The 19,902-nt window shown below is 40.3% G+C and overlaps 2 protein-coding genes across 4 annotated transcripts; both read left to right on the top strand.

The window, feature by feature from the left end:
* Positions 1–6,011: 6,011 nt before the first annotated feature.
* Positions 6,012–12,605, top strand: notum2 (notum pectinacetylesterase 2). Of its 2 annotated transcripts, none has more exons than XM_018664589.2 (12): positions 6,012–6,241; positions 6,404–6,740; positions 6,914–6,966; positions 7,592–7,687; positions 7,811–7,871; positions 8,510–8,622; positions 8,762–8,864; positions 9,246–9,434; positions 9,626–9,726; positions 10,419–10,566; positions 10,693–10,740; positions 11,177–12,605. In XM_018664589.2, the coding sequence occupies exons 2-12, from the start codon at positions 6,406–6,408 to the stop codon at positions 11,478–11,480; spliced, it is 1,551 nt and encodes a 516-aa protein (XP_018520105.1). In that variant the 5' UTR covers positions 6,012–6,241; positions 6,404–6,405; the 3' UTR covers positions 11,481–12,605. The 2 variants fall into 2 exon arrangements, with proteins under 2 accessions (XP_018520105.1, XP_018520106.1); XM_018664590.2 differs by having other exon boundaries at positions 6,393–6,740.
* Positions 12,606–13,627: 1,022 nt separating this feature from the next.
* rps15a (ribosomal protein S15a) lies at positions 13,628–18,903 on the top strand. Of its 2 annotated transcripts, none has more exons than XM_018664812.2 (5): positions 13,628–13,731; positions 14,695–14,832; positions 15,190–15,269; positions 15,628–15,713; positions 18,771–18,903. In XM_018664812.2, exons 2-5 carry the CDS (start codon positions 14,700–14,702, stop codon positions 18,862–18,864), a joined length of 393 nt encoding a protein of 130 aa, XP_018520328.1. In that variant the 5' UTR covers positions 13,628–13,731; positions 14,695–14,699; the 3' UTR covers positions 18,865–18,903. The 2 variants fall into 2 exon arrangements, with proteins under 2 accessions (XP_018520328.1, XP_018520329.1); XM_018664813.1 differs by lacking the exon at positions 13,628–13,731 and adding an exon at positions 14,444–14,529.
* The last annotated feature ends 999 nt before the right edge of the window (positions 18,904–19,902 follow it).

Genomic DNA, 19,902 nt, shown 5'->3' with positions numbered 1-19,902 from the left:
GTTTTTGACAAAAGTGCAACCCATCCAAAAAAGTTATCCTTCCAGTCAAAATGCACAGTAAAGAAGAAAGAAACACATCTTAATCACCAATACCCCAGTGATAAGAGATACAGTATTGTATACAGTAATTTAATTTATTTAATTAATGATTTTGTTGCCAGAATTAATAACCCATTCACAGTAGGCACACGCTCTGCAAAGCACACTGATTAACTGTACAGACATGAAAGTCTAAGCATGAATTCAACCTGAGCTCTTAATTTTTTTTTTGCTCAGCCTGGTTGACTACTGGGGGTGATGAAGCTAACGCAGATGCTAAGTGTCACGTCAGCATAAGTTTTATGTTTGAACCATGCATACTTCTCAGAGCATGTGTTACCTTGACTCTTTAACAAGGGGTTCCCAGAAGTGAGGGGCCATTAGCTGAACTGACTCAGTTGAGCTTTTCATATACTTATGGTAATCCAGGTCAACTATTCACAAACAGCAGTGTGGTCACACACTCAGACAGGCAACTCTATAAATAGTAAATGGTAAACATATTTACTGTTATGTGGTATGTCTATACATATACATACATATGTGATGTCACTGTCTGCTTTAGATTGCTGTGCTTCAGAGTGGCTAAGTTAAGTAAATGTCAAATGGAGTTTGGTCTCAAAATCATGGATTTTTCCTCCTGTCATTTACCTTATGAGATATATTACATTGCTGCCCTGAAAGACATGTAATATGCACATGTGCTTATGTCCATGTGCAACTGACTACTTAAATCCATGATGAATCTTTTGGGTGATTGAGGGGTGTGTGGCCTGAAGGAGTTGTGACTACGTGTCCACTTGTCTTCACAGTGTGAAGTGACAACACATGATGCAAAGCGCTGACATCACTTTAGCTGGAATCTCTGATTTACGGCCTGTCACACAGTGCCATCTACCAACTGCTTTGGGGAGAGAAAAACACACCAAGGTCAGTCTTCGAGGAAGGTTCATCAGTAAAACTGAATTTCACCATGACAAATTGTGTATCGCACCACGTTTATCATTCCTCCAAATGTCTGTTTTATCAAACAGGCATGCTGAAAACAAAGTGGTAAAGGAACCCTGATTATGATTTGCATATGTCAGTTGCATATGTCTCTTCTTAGCAGTTTCAGTATGTAAAATATAGAGCTACAACAGACAGACCTTGATTCAAAACCAAAGGATTTGTAGATGTAGATGTCTTTGTGCATGTAACTGTATTTTTGTTGCCACAAGGTGTATAACAATAAAATTATCAAGGCCTTAAATTGACACAACAAATGAAAATGGCATGTAGACATGTAGACACATGTTCTGCCTTGTAATGTTGTCAGTCCACCACTTTGGTGCCATCTAAAACAACTCAACAACTACTGGAAGGATTGTCATGAAATTTTGTTCAGATGTTCACGGTCCCCAGAGGATGAACCTTAGTGACTTTGGTGCTCCTTTTTCCATTTAGCACAACCATCATGTTCAGGTTTTATTTTGACCAGTACTTTGTTTTATGACCAAATACCTTCTAACATGCTATACTGAACATGCTAGACACTGACATTAGCATTTCGCTCAAAGTGCCACTGTGCTTAAGTACAGCCTCGCAGAGCTGCCAGCTTGGCTGTCCTGTTGTGAATTTAGCGAGGTAAGCCTTTGATCATGCAGGTCCTACTGAGTCATAGCCACTTTGCTTGGTTGGCAAACTGATTTCTGAGGCATATGCAGATTGCACTAAAGTTTTCTGGGTGTGAACTGTATTTTTTTCCCAAAGGTCTGATCTATATCAAAACTATGATATTAAATGGACTTCTAGACATCAAGGTGGCATTCATCAGTATCTCCTCTTACCAGATTGAGCTTGCACAGCTGTTTATACTCTGTGTTGCACGATAGTTGTATTGTCGATCAGATGTGAGGACTTAAGTGAGGGACCTCTTATTTAGTGCCAGAGTTGAGCATGGTCTGACCTCTCTGTTGGTATCCATCACTGCACTGACAGGCCTGGTGGTTCATCCAGCATGACTCCAAGGCCACGTTGCTGCTCCACTGTGTCATGAGCCCAAAAGACACTTAAAGCCTTTCACTCAAGCACAGTAACTCCCCCCCCCCCCCGTTCAGAACGGGTGGCCCGCTTAGGCAAGAAGACAGTATCACGCCCCAGAGAAACGATTTGAGGTCAGAAATTTAGGCTTTCTGTTATTACTAAGCACACATCAGTAACAACAAAGAGCACACACAGTGAGGTGCAAAGCTGCAATAACATGCAAATGTGTCCATTAGAAAAAGAAAATGAATAGATATCAGAATGCCACATTTTTATAGTTGAAATTGTTCTGGAAAAAAACATGAGTATATGTGATTGCCATGACTTGATATTTAGCTCATTTGTACAGATTTCTGTAACTTTTGTGATTGCTTTTAGTTGTGTTATTTTACAATTTGTCCTTTGCACATCTTTGGCTGGTTAGAATAGTGGTTGTGGCATTCATATTAGAGGCTGAACATATTTTACTTTGATGAAGATGTGTCTGGAATGCCAATAAGGTAGGACAGAATGCATGTTGAGCAGCAGCTTCTCACAGCACACAACACATATTTACTTGTCACATATCCTTTACTATACCTGTTACATCATCCCCCACCTCTCTCCTGAATCCAACACCTTGTATCCCTGCCATCGACCTTTCCTCCATCTATCACAATGATGCATTGGCAGTTTGCAGAAGGTTACCACGCAAGGCCTCTTAACACCTGGTTGTAGGGATAGTTTTGCCCGCCCCACCTGCTACCCTCCTGCAGTGGCCCAGCACTTTACACCGATCTCGCTAAGACCCTGCCTGTCGTCCTCACGGATTGAATGGAGAGCTCTGGCAGAGTTACTCTGGCCAAGTCTCATATCTCTCATCTGAGACTTGTTTTCATGTGGCTCGCACAAATGCCTCTCTTATCTCCCATTAATCATGGGCCTCTTTCCCCCGCTATGCCCTCCACTGCTGGTGACAACACAGATTCAGGGTGATGTTGTTGCAGATTGTCAAATTACACGCAACATGGCAAGGAGAGCTTCAAGGCATGATTGAAAATGGATCATAGCCTTATTGAAAGTTTTTGTTGTTTCATTCTTGATACAACATAAGTGTTTTAATTCATATCAAAACAAGAGTTTATAGACTGAGCCCACTCTATGGTTTCGATCTGTTGTTCGTATGGTTGGATTTTGGAGTTGTTACCAGTGGGTCACAACCTTTCTGCACTGTGTTGTGGGGATAAGAATCCAGCATATGACTGCCGTCTCTGGCTCGTTGTTCTTTGAAGCTATCAGCCGACAAATATTCAAGCTTGCGGCCGGAGCCCTCAGCTCTTGAGGCTGGTGATGACACACATGCTCAGCAGACAAAGTGCCCGGACCACCCGGGCTTTAGGTGTCCTGACCTTGGAGGTTGGCTGTGAAAAATAACAACACAAGGGGAGAAAGAATGCCTCCTATGCTGCGCAAAGGGTCAAGCTGTTGCCCTTGTCAGGGTGAAGTTCAACATGCCTCCTGAGCCTCATGTGGGAGCAAAATGTTTGTTTTCAAAGGTAAAGACACAAATGTAATAGACTCCAGAAGTGTGTCAGGTCTCACTTTTTGTGTGTGGTGTGTGAGTGTGTGTGTAGATGCTGATAGGGACGATGTTTGACCCATTACAGACTTGAATCACTGGAGGTGTAGAGCACAAATTCACTTTAATCCATTGATCTGCAGCCTGCTCTGAAAAACATATCATTCTGTCCAATCCCATATCAAAGAAAAACAAAATAGCAGCAATGCCATCTCTCTGTTCGTGACGTTCTGGCGAAACAGTGATAGATTTACAGCAACTCCTTTCGTTTTTCAGCTATTTGAGGTATCTGTTAAACAGATTGTTGCATTGATTTCTGGGAAGACAGATGGTGGTGTGCATGCTTCAAGACAACTGAAGGAATGAAAAATTGTTCAGCTCGGTAGATCAAATTCAGTATAGTGATGTCCTTAGGGTACATTTTTATTGCGCGTAGGTGCATACGATCTCACAGACATATTTTTGAGTAGCTTTGTTTTCTTTCTGGCCATAGTTGAAAGTAGCTGAAATAGCATGGAATGCTTGAAAATGAGAAAAAAAAATACCATTTTTTTCTGTGCCAAAGCAATAAGACAAACCTTGATAAATCAGTCTGCCTTGTTTATGTGTCTTTAGATGGTTAGGTGATTATTGTAGACAACATGCTATGTGATTTTGCCAGAGGAGAAAGATAATCCTCTACACACCAAGAATAAAGACAGCTACAGAATCGTTCTGCTGATCGATCTGCTGTTCTCCAGTCTCCGAAAAGGGATGTTAATTGAAGGTATACTGCCATTATAATGTATTTATTCTTGTCTTCTCTGCTTAACAGACCTCCCTGCCAGTCTTCATTCCCAGCAGCCCCTGGCCTCCCAAGCGATCATTATTTGCTGTGATTGACACGCTGGGATGGTGTGCATTTCATTGATGAGAGTTTTAGAGCCCTGGGTCTCATGATCCTTCAGTGATCGGTGGTACGTCACCCTACAGCCATCCCAGGGGGGACAGTCACAGATCAGTTTCAAATATCTTTCATCACCAAAGGCAAACTAACCAAACCTGCCATCCAGGAGTCTGCAGAGGACGACCTGGAAGGAGAAGCAACTATAGGTAAAGACAACTTATCACACACTGCACAAAATCTTTCAATCTGGAGCATAGACATTCTTTGATTTGAATATTTTCTAATCAGTCTGAACTATTGAGTGACTATCATATTGCCACCCCCTATTTGCAAAATCAGCATAATCCAGTTTGAGGTTAATGAAAGTCCTGTAATGCATTCTAGGAGGCCTGTTGTTTCTCAGTGGAATGTTAACAAGTCAGCAACAAGTACAAGTACAATAAGTATATAGTATCATCTTTGCATTTAACAAAATTGGTTAAATAACCAATATTTCAGTGAAAGTCTTATGTTTTCTTATGACTTCTTATGACTTTCTTATAATGTGTAAGAGAAAATGATCTTTGAAAGTTGAAGCCTCACTGCAAACTACCTTAAAAAACATAACCGTGATAATCACAGGCCTAATTCAATGAGATATCCATGAGTCACTAAAAGATTAGAATTAGATTTTAGGATTCTTTGATTAAAAGTGACTTTATAGAACCAGTTTTGTTCCAATTTGAGCGATTACAGAAATGACAGTTATTGACTTTCTCATTTTGACTTCTTCTCCCATAGTGGAATAATGACAATTTCATTACATCAGATCAAAGAATACGAATAGCTTTATACTACAATTGTTTAAGAATTAAAAAATCACTTGAAATATCTTTCACTTTTTATGTGGCTTAAGAAACAAAACCAGACTCCTGTATTTGTTACATAATGGCCATTCTCCAGTAAATTAACACAGTGCATTAAGGATGTTATAGAGGAGCTGTTATTTGGCAATGTCATTCTGTTTTTGATACTTATGATGTGAGACTTGTTTAAGAAGGTTTGGGAACTTGTATTATGCACTTGATGCCACGGCCAACCAGAGTGTCCACCACCTGTGCCTTGAGAGTGTACACTAAATTGTTGAGCATGCGGGAACCTTACGGTACTATTCATTCCCGTGTTGGAAAGTGTTTGACGTGTGTGCTCCAATGACCTCAGGGTCACATACCACACAAATGGGCTATGTAGTTATGCCGACCACATAGATGTTTAAATCAAAACACAGGCATGGGCAGAGGCGGACGACGGGAGGGAGAAGAATAAGAGGGGATGGGGGAGAAAGAGAGCTCGTTCTTGATCCTTGGTCAGATGGGAAAGTGCCGGGTGGTGGGTGTGTGTGACGACTTGAAATATATTGAAGAGACACGTGTGTTATCTTTTCTCCTCGCCACTGGCCTTCCAGTACCTCCCCTCGCCGTTGTCGTCAGCAGTTTATCTCAGGGCCTGGCAGGAGCTGCGAGAGAAAACTGTGGGAAATCTGATCCATATGGTGGCACTATAAAGCTTGCTGCTGATTTGCAGGCTTCATCAAAACCTGGTCAAGGCTTCATCACCACTCATGCCTGGCATCCTCCTCTCACACCTGGTCACTGCACTCTGAACTTCTCACTCCTTCCTCAGCAGCACCATTTAACTGCCTGACCCCAGGGGTGCCTCAGCAACAATCTTCAAAGCTGATTCTTCTAAGAGAGGTTAGTTCATTTTTAGGTTGAAATGTGATGGATTTAACTCAGACATAGATATTTAGATCGATAGGATTTGGTCCTTTTGACAACAATTTTTCATGTTTTGCATGTGCATTTGAAGCTAGATCATGGGTAGGAAATACTGAATTTATAACAGTTTTTTCTCAGATATGAAGATACTGGGCCAGGTTGCTTTCTTGCTTTTGCTTGGGGGAATCTGGTGTCAGAACAACCGTAATGCTAAAGCTAGTGGCAAGTCAACCAAGAAGTCTGGTGGGAACCAGGGAGGTGATGTTGGCCAGTCAGCCCCTGTGGTTGATCTGACTCCTGGAAGCACTGAGAACACTGGAGGCACTGGAAGCGCAAGAGGTACTGGAGGCTCAGCTGAAGCAGGACAGGAGGGGACTGCGGGAGCTCGAGCAGCTGGACAACAGACAACAGATGATATGAGGCTGCACTTCCTCAAGAACACCCAAGTTACATGTAACGACGGAACAGCAGCTGGGTGAGATGTTCTGGATTTCATATCTTCTCTCACTTCTTTTTCTGAAATGAAATGAAATTTGCCATTTGCTGTCAGTTTGCTGATTAATACAGTGATTTTAGCTACATAAATCATCAATGTGTCCATAGATGGCTGCTTTATTTCCTCATTTCTGTTTATTTGTGGTTCTACAGGTTTTACCTAAAGGAGTTCAGAGGAAGCCGGCGATGGCTGTTATTTCTGGAAGGTGAGCATTTAAAAATCCAACTGGTTAATTTTGGTCCCCAAAGGTCAGCTTGTTTTGGTGCAATGCCACCATTGGAATTTTGATGGGGATGTCGTCTTGTCTCGTCATCCTCTGTTTTTCTCCTTTTTTGGTTGTTGCCTGTCACATTGATAGACTTAGGATGGGGGAAATGTGTGTGGATTGTCCTCCTGTTTGACTTAAGTATGAAATCTGAGAGAATACAAGACACGTGCCTTAGATTTGCCAAACACAAACATTTTACCTGGCTGAAATGATACGATTTAGGATTTATGAGTGTATTACTCTGAGCAGTGGAACCTAATAAACTGGTTTTGCTACATTTTATCAGGTCAGATTCTACCGTCTCATATATATCTTACTGCTGTTGTATTTGTGGGGGAGATCATTTGGCACAAGCTGAAACTCAATCAAAACAGGTTCTGTCATTTTGTAAATTAATAATTTTTCTTTTTTGTCCAAGTGTGAATGTATGGTCTTGTTAGCAGGCTACAGGTGCATTGCTTTCCCTCTCCATTCATTGCAAGCCTCTATGATGGGCTAACAAGGGTCTCCTTTGCTGTGCCGGATGTGAATGTCTAATATTATTAGTCTGTATTATTTTTAGGTGGCTGGTGCTGCTACAGCAAAGAGACCTGTGATTCCAGGTACCAAAATATCCCCCGACTAATGAGCTCATCAGGTTGGCCCCAAACAAAAAGAGGTAGGTCAGCCAGTCATGTTGTAAAAAGCACGTCATACATGTTCCCATAGGTGTTACTTTCTTTATGCTATCTTTTGTGAGACGAAAGAACATCTGTTTGATCCCTGATTGTCGGATTTGCAGGAACTGGAATTCTGTCTTCTCAAGCAGAGGAAAACCCACACTGGCATAATGCAAACATTGTGTAAGTACCTGTATATCCTGCACAGTGTGTCTTATTATTGTGGATACTCAATGTGTCACGTGCCATGATGTGATGGCCGTCATTTGTAAAATGTTCACAGTTCTCTAGACATTAAAGTATGATCTTATGGCTGACATGATACTTTTGTTTTATTATGTTTTGTTTGTACCCCTAGCTAATTTCATGTTTTTACTTAAAGCTGCACTAATTGATTTTACGGCACCTGGGGGAGCAGAACAAAATGCTCCACAGAGCTGAGCGACTGCAGAATGAGATGACAGTTCTTTGTAGTGGTGTCTCCATGCTTGAACCTTTTCATGTTACAAATACTCATTTGATCCATTGTTAATATATATTTTTTATTAGTGCAGCTTTAAAGTGAGAAAGAAATAACACATTCCCCCTATTACAAATGAAACGTTGAGCTCATAAACAATAAAATACAGCTCAATTCACTACATTCAGGGGTTTGGCTTCTTCAGCTTTACATGGTCTGGTAGGGCTAGTAGCTTATAGTGACTAATACATGTGTGACAGAAGAAGCCCCCGCTGCAGCCTGAGTTGATTTTTATGGAAAAGAAAATGAATTGTTTTGATGGCCTCAAGCTTCAGTCTAACAAATGTCTCCTTTTCTTCAGATTTATCCCTTACTGTTCCAGTGATGTATGGAGCGGCACTGGGCCTGCCCCAACCCCTCCTCCAAGGCCACGGCAAGGCAGAGAGAAAGAAAGAGAGAGAAATGCAAATGCAAGTACGTTTCTTCAGATCTTTACAGTGAGGTCCCTCATAACAATGACAGAACAGTGCCTCTTTGGATATAAGAAAACACAATTTACAATGTTTTCTGTGTGTGGCACCCCTAGTCATGTGATGTCTGTATCTGTTGACAGCTGAGTATACCTTCATGGGATCCCTGATCATCCGTGAGGTCATCAAAGACCTCATTCCCAAAGGAATCAAACAGGCCAAGGTTGTAATGCTGTCTGGCACAAGGTGAGTTTGTTTTATAGTTCGTGCTCTGATGCTGACTCTGGACAAGAGCCTGAATCCCCTGTCCCATCTGGACCATCTCCATGCCTACCATTAAATAAGAGAAGCCCTATTTTGGGTGCTTCCTCTTGTCAACAATGAAGATGTTTATCATCAACTATGAACAATGACATAATGTCTATTGAAGGGGCCTTGCCCTGTAATGGTGAACATTCCTCCTAGGTTAGCAACATGGTTGTTGGGACACCCCCAAGCTCCACTGTCTGAATGCAAAGCTGCTATGTTTTCACTTCCCTGCTGTTAGCTGGCGTGCTTTGATACACTAAACAAAAAATGTCTCCCTTGAAGCCAAACTATTTATTGATGTTTTTGGCTCCCCTGCAGTGCTGGAGGGACAGGTGTTTTGCTGAACATTGAGAGGGTGGCCAGTCAGTTGGAACAGCTTGGTGCAGAGACTCAGGTTCGAGGCCTTGTGGATTCTGGCTGGTTTATAGAGAGTAAGCAGCAGAGATCACCTAACTGTCCTGAGACTGTTTCCTGCTCACCTGAAGATGCCATCAAGATAGGACTCAGGTAAAGATGTGCATTCCTCTGGCACCCTGCACAGACTTGATGTTAAGAGTCACTTTCATAGTCCAGATAGAATTTGAAACTTTCTCTACAGTGCTGTTTTACAATGTTGGTTTTTTTTTTTTTTTTTTAAAAAAAAGCTAAGCATTTGAATTCAATTTTGTGTTTGTTAAAGGTTTGCATTTTTTCCTCAGGCTGTGGAATGGCGTTGTTCCTGATAGATGTCGGCAGCTCTATAAGAGAGGAGAGGAGTGGCAGTGCTTCTTTGGACACAAACTCTATTCTACCTTGACCTGTGAGTGCTGGTTGGTAACTAAGTTTATCACAACATTGGATTAGCATGCTATATGATATAAGATATTCAAGTAAGTAAGGGGCACAGTGCAATGTCCAATGTGAAACTGTAGTTGGTAAAAGCCATCTTTCTTGCTTCATATTTAGTAGATCTAACAGGTGTGATAGCATTACATGTAAGCTTAAAGACCCCATGCGTGGCATTAGACAATCAAAAAAGACAGTGTGGAGACAGCAGCACAGACTGAAGCTGAGAATTTGCTTGTTTTCTACAAACAAAATAAGTGATTTGTTTTCTCGGGGGCAGCACAAGAAACCCCCAACAAAATTGTTATGCTAAATAAATTAGCAAAGAGTTGCCTATTTACATACCCAGCAGAGACAGATAATAAATGTATGTCCAATATCCATTCTCCTCTTAGTTCCATTTTGGTCTCCACCAACTCTTTAGGGAAATATCTGTCTCTTACTCAATGCTCTGCTTTATTCACCAGCTAATCCCTTACTTTATTGAGAAAGTAAACAGTAAAAAGTACCTGTAGTACTAACCCAGTTAGCTAAAAGCAGAGTGATCAGGTGATAATTCTCTGGGTTTGTCACTACAAGCAAACTCATTCAATCTTCTCAACAATTATTAACTGGAAAATGTTCATTAGAGCAGCTTTAATGCTGAACTCTTTCTATTCCCTGTAGCCCCTCTGTTTGTTGTGCAGTGGCTGTTTGATGAGGAGCAGCTGAGGGTGGAGAACATCTACATGGGAGGACAAAGTCTGTCTGAGGAGCAGTGGCAGTATATACAGAACCTGGGCAGGGAGCTCAAGAACTCCCTGAGAGATGTCACGTAAGCTCCCGACAAGTTATTTGGAAAAGCAAGATATAGTGATAACAACAGATCTAATATGGTTAGAATAAATGATGACTGGCTAAAGCTTAGAGATGACTGTATTCTTCTGTGTGTGTTTTCCAGGGCTGTATTTGCACCATCTTGCCTTTCCCACACAGTGATCACTAAAAGGTAAAAATGGACCTTTGACTTCTGTTGTGTTAATACACCTTTACATTTCTCTTGTCCATTCTCACCCATTCCAGTTGTCATCTCAACCTACTGAGCTCTTGCTGCTTATGCTCGCTTGTCCATCATGCCACATTCTTCATGTCACCAAATGCCATTTCACACTTTTCCCTAACCCCTTGGTGCCCTTTGAACACACATATTTCTTTTGCTGCACACATGGACATTGATGCATCAGTGCAGTCTTAGTTAAGTTTATACAGCAAGTTAGGTGTATTTACTTAGGGTGAGGATTCTTTATGGGAGGAGCTGACGTTCCAGTGTTGTTGAAGGGTAATTTTGCAGTTGCAGTTCTGTGATATAACACTGTGATATAGCACTAAGATGATGAGCCAAAAGTGTCCATGCAAATAATATATATCTTTCTTTCTGTTCTTAGTAACTGGATGAGCTTTCAAGTTAGAGGCACCTCTCTGCCACGGGCCCTGCAGTGCTGGGACAGGAGTCTGGAGGCAACACGCAACAACAGGACCCCTGCCAAAGGCTGTCCCTTCCACCTGGTGGACACCTGCCAGTGGCCCCAGTGCAACCCCACCTGCCCGGCCTTGGTGGACCAGGCCACCCAGCAGGAGCTCACCCTGCTCCAGATGCTAGTAGCCATGGGCCTTGACCTTCAGAAGCTGGGCTTGGATCCCCAGGGAGATGAAGATTCTCTTGCCAGCATGGTCAGCAACGGTGGCTAAGTGTAAGAGTGGATAGCTCTAAGAGATAGCCAGGCAAAGGCTTAACAGAGGAAAAAATGTGTTGAAATGTTAATGTAACCATAGAAATAGTACAGGTATCTGGTTACTACATCTTGTGCTGCTCAGCATTCCATTATGCTCCATGTATCTGTTAAATTGGTGACTTGGCTGGTGGGTATGTCACTGTGTCTGGGTCTGAGTGGTTTGGCTCTCCCTCTACTGGACACCAGAGGAAAGAGCTTTAGGCCTAAACTGAAGGCGTTTCAATTGTGTTGGTTGAAGACCTTTGAGTTTTATCAGATGGCTGGACATACTTTACCATCTACAACACACTTTCATCCTGATCACTCAACATAAAAAAAGCTACTTCAGAGCATGGTTGTAGAGTTGATTACTTTTAAGGAATAGAGGCTCCTGCAAAATGTCAGAGACACAAACATGTTGCTTAGACAGAACTCATAAAAAGACACATTTGTACACCATATACTGCAGTTGTTAGTATTTGATTTGGTTTAAATAAAGGTTTATTTATCCTCTTTAAAGTAGCTTTCACACAATAGCAAGTATTCAGGATGTGATGATTTTGATTCTGGTTCTTACATAACACAACACACAAAAACTGCACTCACACTGTCTCAGTAACTTTTTGCACACATACTTCCAAAGACACTGACTGTGGTTTTGTGGCTTGGTTTTAGTCTCTAGCTCCTGATGCTATGCTAACTTACCTAAATTACATTATACTTATATAAACATATTTTATGTGCATGTAAGACAAACGTGTGATTAGTTGATATTTTTCTGTGTAGACCAGCAGAAGATGATCTCTGTACTGCTACAATGATTTGTTCTCACTCAGCTGGTAGCACAATCTACATCTACTGACATGCAAAGACATAATACAGACTATGTATTGCAACATTTAAAAGCAACTTTTTTCACAATGTCATGCAAGCTTTGCCAAGCATTTACAGATGTTACTGTAACTGTATGTTTTATTTTCATTTAGGCACTGTAGTAACTATGTTAGAAAGATTTGACTAGAATTGTACCTGCTAGTAATAAGTATCAGACTGAGTTGTTGAACATGTTGGAACAGGGAATAAAAATTTAAATTCGCTCTGACATTGTGAACTCTTGCATCATTTGCATCTGTTTGTTTGTTGTCTTGACAATAATGATACTTAATGTGATTTTTCTCAGCTTGTGCCACTTTACCTAATGATGGAAACAAAAATTATTCTTGTTTGATCTTGGTATGTAATTTAAGATGTCCATTTCTTAGATTTGATTATATGTTAATGTCAGTAAGTGGTATGAAAATCTTGAAAGGGTTTGTGGAGTAAATGCCTTTGCCCGGCACAAATAAGTTTTTAAAAGCAGATTACACAAATGCACTCCATGGGGAGCATCATGCCTCTGGAGCCTGCTAGCAAATCTTTGATCAGCAGAAACAACAGGAGTGGGGGATGTGAAATGTTGATAGTAATTTGAACCTATAATGTTGCAAGGCCTCTTCTGTTTCCTGTTTCCTCTGAGCTACCAGTAGAGTGCACAATCTACAATCTACAATTAACTCCTAACAAATAATCTTTTGAAACACAACTCATCCACTGTCCTTCAAGCCCACACTGGTCATATCTCCCAATTCTTGCAAACCATATTGCTCTCCAAATGCTGCATCAATAAATCCGGATTACTTTTATCCCTTATACGTATATGTGGCACAAAAAACTTTCCATTTGTCTCTGACAAATCCATTAAAGTTACGGGTAAGGCAAATGCATGAGGTTAGATGCAAATGCATTCAATTATTCATCCTAAGCACTAGGAGGCGCTGCTTAAAATCTGACACATATTTTCCAAAGAGGTTGCATTACAGCCATAGACTGTATTACAGCAGGTAGCAAAATTAAGATTTTCATAATTTGGCCAAATTAAGCATTTGCAGGGAGGTCCTTGAAGAAAAGACAGGCTGACGTGTTTAAAATGTACACAACAAAAGCTTCGCGGGTGAAATCACATCATTATGTTTTAAGCCATTACTAAAAAGTTGTTGGTAAATGTGCAAATATTATTTGTGTCGTTTTATATTGGCACAGCTGGGACACAGTACGCTACTTATTAAATACATAACAGTCATTATTTTCGTGATGGTGCGGGTCATCTCCACTTGAAAAAGTCTTCACTTTTTTCCCATATTGCATTGCAGTTTATTACAACTTCCTCTTTCCGCCATATTGCAGAACCGGTAAGATGTCTTTTTTTACTGTCACCTCCAATCTTTTAAGTATCTGAAGCATCTGAATGTTAAATATGCCAATTTTATTATCATCTTGAAGCGAAAGTTCATAGTAATGGTTTGGGACGATTATCGTCTCGACTAGTGAAAGGAGTTCATCATATTTGGGCTTCAAATTTCATCCAACAGTCCCTCTGCCCGGCCCTGGGAATCGGTGCGTTAAATGCGCCTTGAAATGCTGTTGGCTTTGCGATCACATAATTATTTTTTTTCACTCTTAACAAAGGACACTTGTAAGTTGTCCGTCGTTGTCCGTGTAAAACACATTTATACGCAGCCGTCACAGGGTTAACCATTGTCCATCTCTGTCCGTCAACATTTACTTCATAAATGTAGCCGGCGATGCTAGGTAGCTACTCTTGTCTGCTCATGAAGGACCATGCTTTCGTGGGAGTCCCTGCGTTTGTCTTGTCCACTGTAATTCAGGCTAAACGCATCGTTACCTGCGGCGTCTAAAATTAAGCGGGTATAATTTAACTATTTCTTCATTTGCCCAGCGTAATTTAATACTGTTAGCTACGATGCTAACCCATATTTGAGATAAGTGAAGGCGTCACGACATAATTACTGCTAGCCAGGCTGTGCTAACTAGACATCAGTGTGTCATATCTTGCACCTTCAATTGCACTTTGAAACTAATTGGTACACGATTTAAATCTAGGTCCCATTCAGAGAGCGCTGCTTTTTGTCGAGGAATAGCTTCCCAGTCAGATGTAATTGGTGACATTTGGCGGTGTCGTAACTCTGGTAACTATCCGTAGGTCTTCTCTCTTCAGTCTGTGCTATAGTGACTGGTGAAATGATTTGGGGACACTTGAAAAAGTGTGAGATAGGAAATTAGGCACAGCTTAGTTCATTTTGCTTGAAGTTCACATTTCTTACATTTAACACAGTCTCTTTATATGTTTCCAGGCATCATGGTGCGCATGAACGTTCTCGCGGATGCTCTGAAATGCATCAACAACGCTGAGAAGCGTGGGAAACGCCAGGTCCTCATCAGGCCTTGCTCCAAGGTTATTGTGCGCTTCCTAACCGTCATGATGAAGCACGGTGAGTTGCTTTTAGTTCTCTGGTTTGAGTGAGTTTGTGGTGATTTGGCATCTGGAAACAGTAAGCTAAACACCTGGCTACATGATAGTGGCAATGCTTCAGACCAGTTAATAAGCTCATCTGTAGAGCTTTTTGCAGGAGATAGAAGTCACTAAAGAGTGTGTAATTTGCAGAGTACTCAAAATAATACCATCAAACTAAAGAGATTGTTTGTTTGAGAAGTGTACATGTTGAATTTGGTGTCTCAGTTGGATCAAATCTGAGGCACTGGCTCATTTGACCATATAAGAAAAAATGTGATGTGAGTGTTTACTGTTTGTACTTTATGTTAATGTTCCTTGTCATCTGTTCCTCCAGGTTACATTGGTGAGTTTGAGATCATTGATGACCACAGAGCCGGAAAAATCGTCGTCAATCTCACAGGCAGGCTGAACAAGGTAAAATCAGTGACCACTATTTGAGACAAATTCTAATAAATGCTGATTACATGTTTGAGGCAGTAGAGATGGCATCAGGGTGAACATGAACTACTCTCGACATAATGTTTTTGAAGACTCTTTTACAGCTGTTTTTTACTTACTCAATTACTTCTGTTAATTTAACTGTTTCTTGGGAAAGTGGTAAAAGCAACAGCCTTCTCGCAGAGCTCAGAACAGAGACAGAGAGAGGTCAAAGCTAACATGATACATCTCATAGCATTCAACCTATGGTATTTAAACCTGTTTGACACTTATGTGTGGAGTATAAACCAGTGTTTTTTTTGTTTTTTTGTTGTTTGTTTTTTTTTTTTTTCAGTGTGGTGTGATCAGCCCACGTTTTGATCTCCAGCTCAAGGACTTGGAGAAGTGGCAGAACAACCTGCTGCCCTCAAGACAGTTTGGGTGAGAATCTAATACACCAATAGTACACAGCTTTTAAACTGAAATGTCACAGTAATGTATGTCAGAGTTTGCTTGAAATGAGAGTGAAAACTTGTTTTTAGAGTTGAATTTGGTAACAGTAGAAGTTCCAGTCTTGCTTTTAAATTGGGGAGTTGCTGCAGTGGTTGGAAGTGTGAGTTCAATTTGCTTATCATGATGCTTCCTGTTCTAATATTGTTAATTTGTGAAATTGGTACATTTAGTTGATTTAATCAGGAGACTTGCGGTTAGTCAATGGGTTTAGGCTCTGGATACGCCATGCATTTGTCTTGTGACTGTAGTGATTTCTTTTCGTATTGAATTATAGGCGTACTTTGGTGTTGCATATAACAGTAGCTCCCTTTTATACAGCCTGTTCAACGTGGCAGTGTTGCACTTCTATTTTGGCGCTGTGTGTAAAAGGAATGAACACAGAATAGGGAGCATTGTTGTCCTGCATGTTAGCTGGCTGCGGAGAAATACATGTCTATAAGAGGGAGAAATGTCATGGTGGGACACATTAATCTATTGATTGCTAAGAATTTTGTTGATTATGTGGAGTCGATATGTTCATATCAACACCGGTGTGTAGTGCGTCTTGAGGCAATATAATTTTCACTACATGGCAACAACCAGCAGGAGGCGCAGTTAAAATTTACACAGAAAATCTTCAAGCTGTCGTGGAAATCGAAGGTAGACATGAAGAGAGCAGAAGTTTGGTGTGGGACTATCTCTAGGTAAGAAATGAGAAAAGCTTATTGTAAACACTGCAATGCTGGTGATAACTTATGTGTATTATGTCTAAAAGACTCGTATGTGCCTAGAACGAGTGCTGTAGCTGTGGTTTGTTAATTTGCCAGGTTTGACTCGGAGCCTCAGGATCTGCTGTCTTAATGAGCGCCGTATATCTTTTTAGTTTTGCTTCCTGTTAGCTCAGCTTTAAAGGCTTTGTTTAAGAGAATTGTTGTTGGACTACAATTTCTTCTTTGAATTAAGATTTCATTGAGGAAAAACACACTTTTTTTAGCAGCCTATTTTCTCTCATAGGCATTTTCCAAGTAAAAATACTGATAACTTGCTTATTGTTAATTTTCCAGATGGTAGATCAAGGAAATTTCTTCAAATACCCATCCCTAATACAAATGCTGTTGTGTTAGATATCATGCCTGTGATTCTGGAATGCCAACAGGCTCTTTAAAAGCACGTACTAGGTGGCGTTATGTTGGCTTTTTTGGTTCATTATAAATGAGCAACGCTGGCATAATGTCGGAGTCTTCTTAAAGGTAATATAGCAGTACGTCTTTATAAAAGAGGCTAGTGGCAAAAGTTACCAGATGAAGTGATCCTTACTTCAGCAGGTAATGTCATTTTAAATAAAATAGTTTGATATTTTGATTAGTGGTTGTCTGACAGGGTCAGTGAGTCAGAGTTGGCTGGAGGTTAGAATGAATGATGGAAGGAATCTTCTTCAGAAGCAGTGTGCCAATGAAAACTGCCTCACAGCCCTGTAGATACAGAACAATATGTTATTTGGTGACAGAAATGACAACTCTTGACAAGGTGTCTTTGTATTATGCCACCTTGTCATTCCCTTCACTGTGTGTTTCCAGCTTATTTGTTTAAAGACTGACTGATGTATATTTGCAAGGAGGCTAAAATGTATAAAGGGAGAGACTTGGTGGGTTTGGTATGTAAAATGTCGAGTTGCCTGAAGTATGAGCATAATTCTACATTTATGCTGGGTAATAGAGAGAGAGAATTTGATTAGTGTGTGGAATTGTATCATGTAGACTCATAACTCATGGCATTGATCATTTATCAACATATTTATTTAATAGGTGACAGGATTCTGTTCCTCATACAATGAATTGGTGTTTCTGGGACATATTACTGAGCAGTAGTGTAAAGTAGAACTGCAAGAACTCTGGTCAATAGATGTTACCTGTTGATTTGATTCAGTTTTTTTTCTGGCACAAGAAGTTCTCTGCACTTGACTCCACCCAGCCTGCCTGATGCAGTCATAGGAATATTAAATAGTCCTATATTTGAAGTTTTTACTCTCCATTTTATAAGAGGCATTTTTGTTTTATTATAGGATGTGGCAGATATAATATGGAAGTGAATAGAATCATGAGCTTGACTGAAGCTTAGGGATGCATCAACGTTACTTTTTCAGTCTTGATACAGATACCTAGGCTTTGGGTATCTGCTGATTCAGAGCACTAATCCGGTACCAGTGTTAAATTAAGAGCAGCCTTGCTGTGGGGAGGAGACTTGTGTCATTCTTTTGTTTAGACAACATCAGGCCTGACTTAAACCATGTTCCTAACAGAGATATATGCATATACATTTACTGAATTGTAATTTGTTTTTTAAATAAGTGTGCAGCTTGGTTAAAACATCTTCTAAACATTGAATTGATGCCAGATCCAGCTGTTTGAGTCAGTACTGGATCAGCGCATCTCTGCTGATGTGATCTCTCTTCAAGGATTACAGAGTGTCTGTTGGGCTGACATTATGCTTGCACTGAAAATTAAATGTTCAAAGCAAAGTCGCAGCTTTGCCACCAAAAAGAAACACACTTGGTTTTGAATTGAATCGGTGGTCCGCAGTTGGTCATCAGTGTCCAATTTCATGCTTTACTTCAGAGTAACACCAGCCTGTTTTGTTGTTTTTTGATTTGTCTGTCTATACACAGCATGTAGACAACCTGCCTGGAAAAGATGAGAATTAACTTTAATTTTAGCTCTGGAGCTGTAGGTGACAGCTTTTGTAGTCAGATGCACCAAATGTCCTTTTTCTTCTACAGTCGACATTGGCTTCATATAGTTTATAAACATGCCCATTGTGAAATGCAAATTAAAAAATGGTTTTCTTATCAGTTATGACTTCAAACTTATAAAGACACATTTATGGTGATGTTTGGGGGACATTTTTGGTTGTCATTCATGTGAAAGATGTTGAATCATACAAAATATAATACTTTCAATGTGATGGATTCAGCCTAAGTGCCTAACATGTTTGCTTTTGTTTCCACAGATACATTGTGCTGACCACCTCAGCTGGCATCATGGACCATGAAGAGGCCAGACGGAAACACACAGGAGGCAAAATCCTTGGATTCTTTTTCTAAAATGTAAAGAACTGCAAATAAAAAACCAACCAGGGGAAAGCTGGTAGTCTGCTGTTGACTTATTTCATATAAAGAAATGTCTGTAGAGAACTAGCTTTTTCAAAACGCTGCAGCTTTTGTTAGCGGTTCAGTAATAGTCCTTGGACAAGACAAATATCCTCAGAACACACCATGTATTTGATAAGAGCACTACTTGACAATTCTACTCCTCTAATAGTATTTGATTTTGTCCTTTAAAAACAGAAATGCATTCATCAGACTAAAAACGCATGGAAAACAAATGATTTAACTTTGTAATTGACAAACATTGAAACTATAGGAGATCATATTATGATTGGCATAAAAATGGCATCGGCACACTGCTCTCACTGTGTCTCATGGCTGTGCAACAATATGATCAATCAAATGTTCACTATGTGTGTATATATGTAGCCACTGGCTGCAACTCCCCAGAAAAATGTCTTTCAGAAGACAATGACAAATGTGATGATGCACATGTAAGACACAACCCCAAAATAAAAAATAAAAAATGGAAATAAGGAAATAAAGAGAGAAAGAAAGGAAATAAAAAGACATGGACACAAGAAGTAAAATTACAAATAAGTAAAATAGGATAAACTTCTGCTTTAAAACATGTTAGCTCAGCACTATAACAGTTTTCAAAGCAACATGAGCCAACAAATCTTAAGGCAAGAGTGCCAATATGCAGCTAAACTGCAGGAGCCTGGTACCAAAAGATGAAGGCATGCTGTAAATATGCAGATGAGATTTAGTGGACTCAAATTAGACTGTAGGCATGAGGAAAATTTTAACTTTGGATTCACTTGTGATGAAGTGATAAAATGAGATGGAATAGTTTGTCACCTGATACAAGCAGACAGAGCAAAATTAAGTCTTTATCACCTGTTTTTCCCTGAGTGAAACAACAGGTTGATAAATACTGAACTGGCTGTGTGTAGGACTGAGGAGGTGGTGATGCGTTTATGAGTCAACCCATTAACAGCAGATAATGAAGAAAAGGTAAGCATGTGGATGCTT

The sequence above is a fragment of the Lates calcarifer genome, linkage group LG5, assembly GCF_001640805.2.
Source record: "Lates calcarifer isolate ASB-BC8 linkage group LG5, TLL_Latcal_v3, whole genome shotgun sequence".
In the NCBI taxonomy this organism is placed as follows: Eukaryota; Metazoa; Chordata; class Actinopteri; family Centropomidae; genus Lates; species Lates calcarifer.
The sequence above is the reverse complement of the archived record's forward strand: the minus strand, read 5'-3'. Positions and strand labels throughout refer to the sequence as shown.